At 42.5% G+C, this 13,010-nt stretch overlaps 1 protein-coding gene across 4 annotated transcripts in view; it reads right to left on the reverse strand.

Moving 5' to 3' along the window:
• The window catches only part of CREB3L2 (cAMP responsive element binding protein 3 like 2), an 83,315-nt gene that overhangs the window by 31,731 nt on the left and 38,574 nt on the right, over positions 1-13,010 (reverse strand). For all 4 annotated transcript variants that reach the window (XM_062010765.1, XM_062010781.1, XM_062010755.1 and 1 more), the window contains one exon: positions 8,348-8,564. In XM_062010765.1, the coding sequence (XP_061866749.1) occupies positions 8,348-8,564 (217 nt within the window). The remainder of the gene's footprint in view (positions 1-8,347; positions 8,565-13,010) is intronic.

Raw genomic sequence — 13,010 nt, forward strand, 5'->3', positions numbered from 1 at the left:
TTAAGATAGAAAGACAGACACACTGTTCCTCCCATACCTAAATGAACAAGGGTCAACTCTCTCTTCCCTGCAAGGAATCTGAGAGTTTTCAGTCAGAATCATCCTGTCATGTAAAAACAGCCAGGAGGTGTCTCGGGCTTGCAGGTTCTGCTTTAACCTCCCTTCAGCCTAAGAATTTACACAAGCACAGCTGTCAGCTGTGATACATTCCTTCGTGGTATTACTTATTTTGCTTAAGGGTAAAAATTGTTATTTTTGTAGTACCCTTTATGCATATGAGAGTGAAGCACAGAGGCAGTAGCCTGGATTTACAGCCTTAACACTTGATATTATTAAATGTCTTATAAACGGCTATATATTTTTTCTTAAGATATGTGAAAACCATCCGCAGAAGCACTGTGTTCAAATAAAACAGTTTTCTCTCATCCTTCTGATATTTTCTCCTCATATCTCGTGCAGATGTTGTGAAGGCATATTTGTATTATGGTAGCCATCAGGCTTTGATGCACATGAAAAGGACTTGATGCTCAAAGCACAGAACTAAGTGAGAGTGAACTCCCAGTGCAACATCACAGCTAAAGGAAAATGAGATCACTGGTTTCAAAACCAGCAGGACTGGATGTGAGAGGAGTATTCACCAAATTTTCATCATTTGGGAAATTATTACTGGGAAATCACTTCCTATAGCCACTTCTACATAGAGTTTTGAAAGGGGACTGCAAATGTTCATTTGGAAAGGAACCACAAGAATTGCTCCATTTCCAGAAGAGATCCCAATATAGAGGAAAACCAAAGAAGTGCAGTTCACATAAGATGTATCCAAGCAGAAATGGAGAGTGAATTTAAATCACAGGCTACAAACACCTGGGGGAAGAGGTTTCCTCTGTGAGCAGATGGTTCTTTACTCCAGCAGGGAGAAAGACCATAAAGAGATCTCATAGGTGGAACTGGAAGCTCAATTATTAACAGTAAGCACAAGTAACCACCAAAATGTCTATCTCTAAATCAAAACTGATGTTTTTTCTAGACACACTGTTGCCCAAGTAGAGTTACAGACTTATTCATAGTGACCTACTGAAAATTTGGACCTTAGATGTACAAAAGCTCAAAAGTTTTCACATCTTTTACAACTGTAGATGCTGACAATGACTTACTGCTACCCTTCCACAAAGTCACTCAAATACAGGCTACTACCACCAAATGGCTTCCTCCTTGTTTCTTAAATAAACACACAAAAATAAAAAACTCACATAGGAAAAAAAAAAAAGTTGCATTGGAATGCACTCACAAAAATTATCAGTATGGCTTTGACAGCATCTTTTCAAAACACAAGTGAATTTCTTTGTCCAGTTCCTTTTTTTCTTTTTAAAGTCAGGGCAGAGGAGGTTCTATTTTCATTGTTCACATGTAACTGACTCAGTATTTGGAGAAAACAGACAGAAGCAGGACCACATCTCTCTCTCTCTCTCTAGTTCAGATTAAAAAAAGGAAAAATAGGATATATAATGTAACCTACTATACATAATAGCTTTATTATTACATATATACCCCATATATAGACATATATGTGTGTGTATAAGTCTATTATATAAAATGGATGAAGACTACCCAGAGCTTTAAGTCCACAGGTGCCTCTACACAAAGAGACAGCACATGACAGGGATTACTGCTTGTAGACTCCATCCATGAACACGCATTTTCCTGTACAAAGAGCTGCCTAAGATGAGGTCTGGATTTATCATCGAAGTGCTGTTTACACTGGAGAAGCGGGAGCCATGCACAATGATTTTGGGGGTTTTGTTTGCTTGTGTTTTTTGTTTGTTTGGGGTATTTTTTTCAAATCATGTAGGCAGATGTCATGGACATTTAAGAAGAAAATTTAAGTTTTAAAAGCACATTACAGGAAAACATAACCTCATTAGTAAAAAAATCCAGTAACAATACAGGTTATATTCTGGGGCCAGCTCCAGTTTTGGCACAGCTAAGTGTAAAACAGAAACATACCATTTCTGCAATCACTCGTCAAACCTTTAGCCAAGGCAAGCTACTTCCAATCCAAAAGGAACTTCAAAGCATTCCTGAGCAGGAAAGCATGAAAAAGAGGGGCAAGGTGGGGATCAAGACTACACTCAAAAGCAGAGCCCTTAGGGGACAGGGAAAGGAACACACCCAGCCACCTGGCCACAATTTGAGGAGAAAAAACAGGCAAATGACTAGTTGGCTGTCTACTGCCCGTGCCCTGCCAGGCTTGCAAAGTAAAAAAATACACATAAAAACCAAACACACACCAACGGCAAACCACTCTCACCACTTGAGCTGATCACAGAGGACGAAGTCCCATGCAGATGCTGCAGCTTCTGTTTCCACATTCCTGCTGCACACCAGCCCCTCAGTATTACTTGTACTCAGTTCTCACCTATGGATCTCACATATCCAAAACAGAAGGCAGCCACTATCCTAAAGTTTGTGCCTGCAGCTGACAAGATGATGCATCAGAGGGCAGGGAAGGACTCTGCCCACATTCAACTCACACAGGAGAGGTTAAGTACAGTCTTTACTGAAATAGGTTTGCTGTGCTCATGGCTGCCTGACACACAGTCCTCCCCTTCCAAAAAGCTGTGGAGACTCGAAAACTGCAGACAGACATGTACCAGCCACAGTAGAATATACAGCTTTGTTCCCTAACCATTTACAACTGTTAAGAAGTGAATCTGTGTCCCAAAAGGCCACGATGCACTGCAAGAGCCCTATTGAGCCCTTGTATCAGCCCTATTCCCAGCCTCCCCTCCCAGCTTCTTCATTTCCTTCCAAGAGGCATTTTCCAGTCCACAACTACCCACTGTGTTTCTCTCCAGAGCTACTCTGCAGTTGTCTCAAAAAACTCCAGGGCCCACAACTAGAAAGCAGAAAGCTGCTGTGAGAGAACAGTCAGCGCAACTGGCATGGCTGTCAGTATCTGGGATGCAGCCTCCTTTTTCATGTTACACACCAGAGCCCTCCCCAGGCAAGGTGCTTGATCTACCAGTTCAAGCAAACAAAAGCACATGACCAGCCAGCTGCAAGCAAGCAGGCCAAGGCTATGAATCTCTCTCTAGTACCTTTAGTGTTACAAGTCTATGAAAAACTGAATCTAATAATAGCTTTTCAGGGGTAAAACAGGTCAAACAACTAAATGCCAGGCATCTTGCTCACATCTGCTTTTAAACAGTTACTCTTGTCACTGCTTTCAGAGGCTAGAGATTCAGGGACCCATGCCTTCAGAGATCCCACGCTAGCAACAACCTGCAAATATTCAGAAAAGTTCTTCTGAACAAAGCTGTGGGAAGACCCTCAATATAGTCAATACAGAAAAGTGAATAACTCAGGAAAACTGGTGCTGGGACTTTGATCTTATGGAAGCTTAAACATGTTCTCACCTTGAGGCCAAGAGGAGTCCTCAGAAGAGTTAAATCCAGGCTTAGAAGTTTTGCAAGTTTCATGCTTCTACAACTGTCTTTAAAAAAACCCTTTATGTAAGATTTACAGTTACATGAATAGGCTAATTTAGCAGTTGTAGAATTTATGGTAATGGCTGGGTAATGGCCAACGAGAACTGCTCACAGCATAAGTTAATTGTTCCCCTGCAACAGTTGGTAAGAAGATGCTTACAGGGTCCGAGCGATCATTCACACCACTGTAACAGCCAAAACATTAAACAGCATTTTTATTGAGGTTGTTGGAGTCCTGGTGGACAAAAAATAGATGGAAACTTAATGGCCTAAATGTGTCTTGAAGTTCATGTGCAAAACAACATGGGCTTTTTTCTCAGCCTCCCTGTAACCTGGGGCCCTGACCACTGCGGACACTGGGTGCCATGGAACCAGATGGAGACAACTCCCTAAATCAAGTTCTCTCCTCCCAACAGGCTGGCACGGACTGAAGGAGAGCAGAAAGGCATGTAGTGGAGCAACATGATGTAGGGTTGGCCTGGTGGCAACATACCAGCCCCCATGATTACGGTCCCCCGGGCTCATACAGCTAGCAAGACCCTGCCCCAGGACAGGCCACAGCCTCCAGGTGTCATTCCTGCCCCACCACCACCTCCAACAGGCCGATTGCCATGAAAACAAACTTCCGTTTTTAAGGCTATTTTTTTCAAGGCAGACAGGTACATCTCCCTTCAGGATATCAGGCCCATGTGGTCCAAGCCACTCCCTGCCCCCTCCCTTTGGCAGAGCATGACTAGGTGGCAGGCCCGGCTGGCACAGGGCTTGGCAGCCTCCTGCCTGCTCCCAGCACAGAAATGGCACCTGAGGGCTGAGCAGCCGATTAGATTTACACAGTTAACATGCACCAAGTTAGAAGTCAGGGGGAACCAGCTTGTGTATCGATATCCACTAGCACATGGCATCTGAAAAGCTGCATTTGATGAAAGGAGTTCGCAGCTTCAGGTCACACTAACAGAGTAACTGGTGGTGTGACAGCAACTGTAAGGGCCGTAACAGGCACCATTTTGAAGTACGCATAATCTAGCCCTATGGGCCTGGTCCTAGAAAATCCTGGGCTTTCCCCTTCCTTGTACTTTGCCTGCCTGTAAGTGCTCTCTGAGTAGGAAGAGGATGGCATTTCTGCACACCCTGGGAAACAACCCTCCTAGCACTCATTCCCAGTACTATTGCTAAGAAAGTTATAGAGAAGAAACATTGCATTATTGACTTCACTGCAAAGTGAGAACAAAGCCTGTTTGCAGCTTGCTTTGTGCACAACACAAAGGCTCTTAATCCTCTAGAGCCAAGGATGATGTTCTGAACTGGCATCCAGATCCAGCTTAACTGCTATGTGCCATTATCATCCTCCTCCTCACACAGCTGCTCACTGCAGGCACATTGGTCAACAGTATGTGTGTGCATAGCCATATGAACACATCTATACAAGTGTCACACATGAGCCTCCTCACTAGCTTGTTTCTCTTCCCAGTCCTGCAGGGCAGAGTCCTGCAGAATCATCAAGCCTTGCCATAGAATAAATCATGACAACAGAACAGCTGTAAGACCTCACCAGTCTGACCAGTGGAGTGGTTATTTGGAAAATGTACATTTTTTGCACAGTCTTTATGTAAGTCCCTCAGCCAACCTCACTTCTCATCCCCTACCACTCCACAAAAATCACTCCCAGTTTCCTGGCAGCAGGAGGTCACACCGGAGTACATGGACCAACTCCTCCACACCCTGTGTCTCCTGCTCCCAGTATCTGTCCCCTTACTCCACCAAGGGGACTGGCATTCATCAGAGTTGACAGGAGCACTGTGTACCTCTACCATCTAACAACAGAGGTGCTTTGAATCTCCAGCATCAAACTGCAGTATTGCAACCCACAAAATCCCCTCCTGCTCTGTTGGACTCAAAGACTGAAATATTATCAGGGTGATGCCTTTGAATATCTATCAGACAGCCATGTTAACTATAATCCTGCAACTTCCTCCGGTATTTTTCTGAGCTTGACTGTGTTGAAGTCAACAGATATTGGAAAGTCATGAACATGATTCCAAGGTTAAGATTAAATAAAATCCCAAACATCAAGAACAACTCCTCCTCCTCCTCCTCTCTTATGAAACACTGTGCAAAGTGAACAGAAGATGAAATGCTTTCCATTCACTTTCTAATTTTAAACCCACTTGTTAACGTTTCTTGGCTTTTCAAAACATCATTTGACTACAGCTCTTAATTAATTACCCAGTGGTCTCAGCAGTATGAATTTCTTCAGGATTTTTCCCCAAAGGAAACTCCCTTCAGTTTTAGCCTTGTTTGAAGCTTTTCCCTATTAACTTTCAGAGAAGCTTGGTTTCAAAAGTTCCTTATGCTTGTTTTTCCTGCCACAATTCATCTCTCCCATATGTATTAAAGATATTACAGGAAAAATGAAATGAGAAGGCTTTATGTAGATGATGCTTCCACGACCATCTCCAAATACCCTGTCTCACATTGAAAAGCATTCTCACAGCTTTTATTAGTTGTCCTCTTGTGAAATCTGTAACAGATCACTCATTGTTCTAAGAGAGTGCTTTGGACTACAAAACTATCAGCTTTTGAAAACTCACATACTGGTGGATCTTCATAAACAGCTTAGCTTGTGAATACCTAGACATAAGCACTAACCTCTCTTCCTTTTATTGATATGCAGCTTAGTACTCTACTGCTTTTCACTGTAAAGATAATGTTGAACACAGAAACCAACTATTAGGAGTGAAAGCTGATTATTCCTAATAGTTACCAGATGTTCATAGCCTTGCTCCCCCATCAACTCCAGCTTCTAACTTGAATTCCCCTTCCTGCCAGCAGGCATCTTCATGCCAGAACAAGCAGGTTGGATCTCTTCCTCCCACTACTCCTGCACTTCATTTCCCCTCCAGATGTTTGGAACTGCCGAATTAAAGATAACTGCTAAAAAATGCTGATGTTTTTCATCATTTTCTCTGCATCACTACTTCCTACAATCACAGACTCTATAAAAATGCATATCAAAGAATCACAGAATCTTAAGAGTTGGAAGGGACCTCGAAAGATCATCTAGTTCAACCCCACTGCCAGAGTAGGATCTCCTAGAGTAGGTCACGCAGGAACTTATCCAGGCGGGTTTTGAATGTCTCCAGAGAAGGAGACTCAACAACCCATCTGGGCAGCCTGTTCCAGTGCTCTATCACCCTCACAGTGATGAAGTTTTCCTGTGTGTTTCTTTGGAACTAAAATTCCAAAGATGTTCTAACTTTGCCCCTTGTTCTATCATTGGTCATCATTGAGAAGAGCCTGGCTCCATCCTACTGAGATCTGCCCTTTATGTATTTGTAAACATTAACGAGATCATCCCTCAGTCTCCTCCAAGCTAAAGAGCCCCAGCTCCCTCAACCTTTCATCATAAGGGAGATGCTCCACTCCATCATCTTAGTGGCCTTGTGCTGACCTCTCTCCAGCAGCTCCCTGTCCTTCTTGAACCGAGGGGCCCAGAACTGGACACAATATTCCAGATGTGGTCTCACAAGGGCAGAGTAGAGGGGGAGGAGAACCTCTCTCAACCTACTCAACACACCCCTCCTATTACACTCCAGGATGCCATTGGCCTTCTTGGCCACAAGGGCACATTGCTGGCTCATGCTCATCCTGCTGTCCACCAAGACCCCCAGGTCCCTTTCCCCCACACTACTCTCTAACAGTTCATTCCTCAATCTGTGCTGGCACATGGGGTTATTCTTTCCCAGATGCAAGACTCTACACTTCCCTTGTTGAATTTCATTAGATGGCTTTCAATTTTATATTCTTTACCTTTTTTTTAATCTTTTTTTACAATTACAATTACATTTACAATTTAGACTGTAACAATGACTTCTTGATGTGCGTTATTTTTTTGCTTTTGCTTTTTTTTTTTCTAACAAGATAAAAAACCCAAAATTGGGACTACAGCAAGACAGGTTCTAAGACTGGAGCAGCACTTACATTCCTAGACATGTATTTATAAACATAAATACGACTAGATTTTCTTTTTAGGATACCAGAGAGCACCACACACTCACTACTGAAACAATAGGTGTAGTTTAAAAGGTTTTTTTGTTTCTTATAAACCTGAAATTATATAGCTTTGAAGGGACCTCTGGAGACCATCTTGTCCAGCTCTTCATTTAGAATACAGTCAGTTTGGATCAGGTTGCTCAGGGCCTTGCCTAGCTCAGCTTTCTGTATCTCCACAGCATCTCTGGACACCTGTTAAAATGTTTGACCAACTCTCATGGTGAAAATGATCTTCCTGACATGCAACTGGAACTTCTTTTCTTACAACCTGCAACCATGACTTCTTGTGCTCTCACTGTGTATCTCAGAGGATGCACAGAAGTGCACTCTGCTCTGCAGCATTTTATCAGATAGCCAAAAGCACCAATAAGATCTTCTGTTTGTCTTTTCTCCAGAAGACTGAACAAAACCTACCTCACCCTTCCCTTCCATGACTTGTTCTACAGTACTCAGACTTCATGGATGCCCTCATTTGACTGATTTGGTTTACGAGTCCACATTTATCTTCAACAACCACAGACTCAGATATATGGAAACAAGTGTAGTTCTGGCCCTTCTCCCATTTCTCATTGATGGGCACTTGGAATTCAAAGTGTTTACAGTGCAAAGTTAGTAGCTTCTGCTGAGCATAATTTCCCTCTCTATGGACATGTTTCTTTGTTGACGATGCCTGCAGACTTAAATCCCTTCTGTGACTTCATTGTAGAGGTATCAGTCAGCAAAAAGCATTCACATGCACTATCACTCCACCAGGAGCATTTCATTACCGCATCATTACAAGAAATGAGCAAGGGCTCAGTGCATACTACCTTCGTTAAAGTTGTCATCAGTTGAGATGTGGGTCAAGGGAGACTGAGGTCTGGAGTCCCCGCAGAGCGAGTAGCTGTGTTCTGCCTGGATGAGAGGTGCTGGGGATGCTGGAGACAGTTCCACCTCCATTATTTCATTCTTCTCAGACAAGAAGGGATCATTCAAAAGCTGGCCTAAGACATCAGGTGAAAACTCATCCAGGAACTCTGTGAAGTGCTGTGGTGAGAAAAAACAAGGGGAAAGAAGTTTATCTCTTTGCCTGTCATGCCAACAACAGGAAAGCATTGATCAGAACAATTCTAGTATCTGCATGGGGCATCTGTGCCAGTCAGCGGTAGGATCTACCAGCCTAACAACCGCCTCCTCCTCCAATCACTACTTCAAGCCGGAGAGCTACAACTAGAACAAAAGTCCTCTCAGAGACATAGATTACAACAGAAGAGAATATGATTAACTTGCAACAAAACCAGAAAACAGAAGAAAATGGGAAAGCACATTCCACCCAGACAGCGTGAAAGATCCTGCAGGATTTATCACCAGAACACTTTTTGTGTGGGATAGAATTGGGTTGATATTCACTGAAGCAGAGAAAAGAGACACACACTCAGCCATAGACTCCAGCCTCACATGACTGTTTCAGCTGTGCAGAACACTCAGCACGCTCTTAGAACGGGTCCCTGCACACCCCCATGCAATTAATACATCTGCTAGAAAACTAGTTTCCTGGCTGATTTATGCATCTATTTTAGAAGTCACATTCCACCTAGAGCTAGAGCACATATCCAGCTTCTAGGCCCCAGAGCTAAAGTGTCTGACAGACAGTACTAATTACCACTTCATCTATTACACTGCATTCATTACACTGACAGTGCACATTATGGTTGTATGCAAAAGGATAACTTCATGTTTGTTTCTTATTCAAAACAAGCACTAACCAAATCTTGCAATCTATTTCTTTGAGATTCCCATCAATACCAAAAAACTCTGCATCTCTTCTCAGTTTTGCTTCCAATATCAGAAGACAACATCTTAGACAGACAAAAAACTGCACTGCAAGAAATCATTCCTGCTCACCTCGTTCACGTAAAGAACTCTATTTTTGTACAAAAATATTTGTACAGTGAACTGCAACATGCTTTTCCAAACAATCAGGCATTATCTACCATCTTATATAGGAGTCTTTGTCAATTGGGGCACAATCCTACAAAAGTCTAAGTTTGTTTGATTTGCTCTGTTTTTGCAAGCAGTATTGATCTTGGCTCTTCGTCTTGCTCTCTCCTGCAGAAACAAACACTGAAATTCAAGATTCGGCTTCCTGTAAGCTAAATTAAGAATTAAACAAGTCAATATTGTATAAGCCTGTGAGGGAAGTGGTGTGTACAAATCCCCTTGCACATATATTTCACAGTTCCAGCAGCATCTGTGGCCTTGAAGCTTGAAGCTGCAAAATGCTGAGCACAGCCAGATCTCACAGAGTCCCCTGGAAGTTCGAGTACCTCTTCCAAGATGCTAACTGTGCCTTCTTTCAAAATTAATAAGGCTTCAGTCAATTCTGACTGATACTGAGGAAAAGAAAATATTTACTAACCATAAGGCAATAAACAGAGGACCACAGTTGCTCTGCTGCAATAGCAAGCTAGCTGAAGTAATGCCTTTACAAATGGTAAAAGAGATTTGAAGCCTCATATTTTCTTACGGCAAATGATAACACTACTAAACAAATTCTCAGATGACTCAGCAAGAGGGTCACGACCACCTTTAGAAGGCCTTGGTTATTTTAATTTTGATACCCAAGGACTGATTAGCACTTCACATCCAGGGTTGCCTCCCAACATCTGCAAGGATAAAAGTATAAACTATAATTCCCCACCATGCAAAGAAGAAAGAAAAAGGATGCTCAAAACTAGTTGAATGCTCTGGTGCATCAATAAAGACATTGAGTAAAAAAGGGCAGGCAGCCATGGAAGTGTAAATGAGATAGAAATGCTTCCCAACCATGACAGAAGTCAAGTATGACCCTACAAAAAAGCAGTGCCTTTCTTGGGGACAATTTTTTCCCCCACAGTCTACCCACTTCTTTCCATTTGGACTAACAACGAGAGTCAACCATATCTGTGTACCTTCCTAAATCTGGCTAGAACATTGCCCTCTTTCCAGTTCTTGCATACATTATTCTGACTGATGCAGGTGCTGAAAGAGGGCTGCTACAATATTTGTACCCTGGTTTCTATGCACAGCTACTTTGTCACAAGTGTCATCTAATCTTAGTATGTCATCTTTGAAAATATCATACCTAAGTGTTGACTTAGTCTGATACTATTTAGATCTTCTAATTTAACAAACTCAACTGAAAGACAAAATAACCACAGGCTACACAGTGGTTTTTGGCAAATTCACAAGTAAGGATTTCTTTTAGCCTTCTGTCTATTACTGCTTTGATGTGGAAGAAATTAACCTCAAATGTTATTTTAATACTTCCATTCAATCAAAGTTAGGTATGTCTGATTTTAAATGGGGAATTTTCCTAAAACTGCTTCAGGAAAAGCAAAGATGGGAACACACAACTTCCCAAAATCAGAGATAAAGAGGACCTTGGGGTGGGGAAGGATGTCCATCAACATGCTCATAAACATTTGTGCTTTCTCCTTTTCACATGCAGCTGCAAAGCAGAGAGCTGTGAGGAAGAAAAAAACTTGCATTTACAACAGAACTGCCTGATAGTAAATAAATGGTCAATCAGTTTTGAAAATTATTCCCTAGTTTCATGATATTTTTTTATTTCATTTTTAATCGTCTGTGATATAAACTTTGAGTACCAGTCAGTAGAAAAGCTTCAAACAATTGCCACCTGTCAGACTGCACAGCTACTGAACTCAGGGAACATATCATTTTAGAGATCTGGACTTCTCACTCAGTGATTACAAAAAGCATCATCCCTTGATTTACAGGAATCTTTAATATGTTATAAACATCTCTACTACAGTATATGCTTAAGGACAGGTCACTTTTTTTTTCTCCTTTAAGAAAAACAACTGTCTCATTGAAAGTTTCACCATTTCACTAGAGAATTAAAAAAGAACAGGCATCTGAGCAGAAGCTATGGCAGAAACCACATGGGAGCAGTTCGGCCTCCAGCCTCTCAAAACTTCCACCTACACCTAAGCTGCTCCCTCTGTCTTTTCAAAGCATGTTCTCCCATTGTCAACCTCCCCCTCCTCCTCTTCTCAGCACTCCCCTGTCTGCTTCTGCATGTACCTTAGCCGTCATTACCCACTTTCAGAGCTGGAAAGTCACAGAATAACCCTCAATCCTGATATGGTAACAATCATCCCTGTACTCAGGAAGAGGAAAAGGCAATTTAGAGAGAAAACCAAGAATTTTACCCTTAGAACCTGTATATATATTTGCTTACAAAAGAAATTCTTTGTCTGTGGCCTCCAGCTTGGTATCTTTCACCCAGAAAAAAAGAGAAATGAGCACTTGCATTGAAAATGTGCTTTTTCTTCCCCTTATTTTTACTTTGTTTGTAATACTTCTGTAGACAGCTCCATTGCCAGCTTCCTCCTATCCTCACACACCACTGGCAGCCACAGCACTAACTGCAGACATTTGTTGGTACAAGGAGTCTGCTTGAATTATTAAACTGTTCTCTCTACATAGCAAAGAGATGTGTTCAGCTGGGACTTTAACCTCTGTAAAAAGTTACATGTTTAGGACAGATCTAACCTTATCTTCCGCCTTCTCTTCCCCCAGAACCTTGAAAAGGCAAACAGAACAACAGTGCTCCTGTTTACAGAGAGAAAGTAAGTTGCAGCCAAATGGAGTTTCACCATCAGTCTGATTGGACATTTGCTCCTGCCTTTAATTCAGGTGCTTCTGGGGAACACTAAACACCTGCAGACATCACCCCGTGGTAAGCAAACAGAGGAGAGCTCTTATCTCCGGGTGCGTGGTGGATTTTGGTCAGCTCTTCGAAAGTAGTATTTGGCTGCAGACCAACTGGGCTGCAGGCTGCAGCTCTCCACAGCATCTGCCTGTTCCTGCCAGACAAAGGCCCTTTTCTCCAGCTCTGCCTAAGGCATAAGGAGATTTTTTGTCTTTCCTGTCTGACAAAATGAACATCTCTGAAGTAGAACAGAAACTCAAGTTTTGCTAGGTGCGTGGCAGTTCTGACTCCTCCACCAGATGACCTGAAGCCAGATGAGAGCAGCACTAGCTCCAGTTGTCTAAAGTTTACCATGACTAAAAACGAAAGTTGTGTTGAGAAAATTGACTTTCTAAGAACTCATAGGAAAAGAAAAAAAAAGTCAAGAGCCCTAAATGACACTTCATAATTATATTTTAATTATTAAACACGTGACAGGCTTTGTTGAGCCTGGAGAATACAGTGCATCAGCTGCAAGTCCCACACAGAGGTTGTAGCAGCACATTCTGCCCCCTCCAGCAGAGCCACCCAGGAAGGGAGCTGCAGCACTCTGGCATACTGCAGAACAAGCCCTCCTCTCCAAGTAGCCCAGGATAAGCCAGCCTACATGCAACGTGACAGGCTGAGAAACACCCATGAATTCAAGATACTCCCCCTCTTGGGAGTTAATGCCTTCTTCCTGGCTTGCCCTGAGATCTCAAATATGCACCAGCCTAAAGGGATCAATCTCCCCTCCA

Source organism: Colius striatus, chromosome 1, assembly GCF_028858725.1.
Source record: "Colius striatus isolate bColStr4 chromosome 1, bColStr4.1.hap1, whole genome shotgun sequence".
NCBI classification, from domain to species: Eukaryota; Metazoa; Chordata; class Aves; order Coliiformes; family Coliidae; genus Colius; species Colius striatus.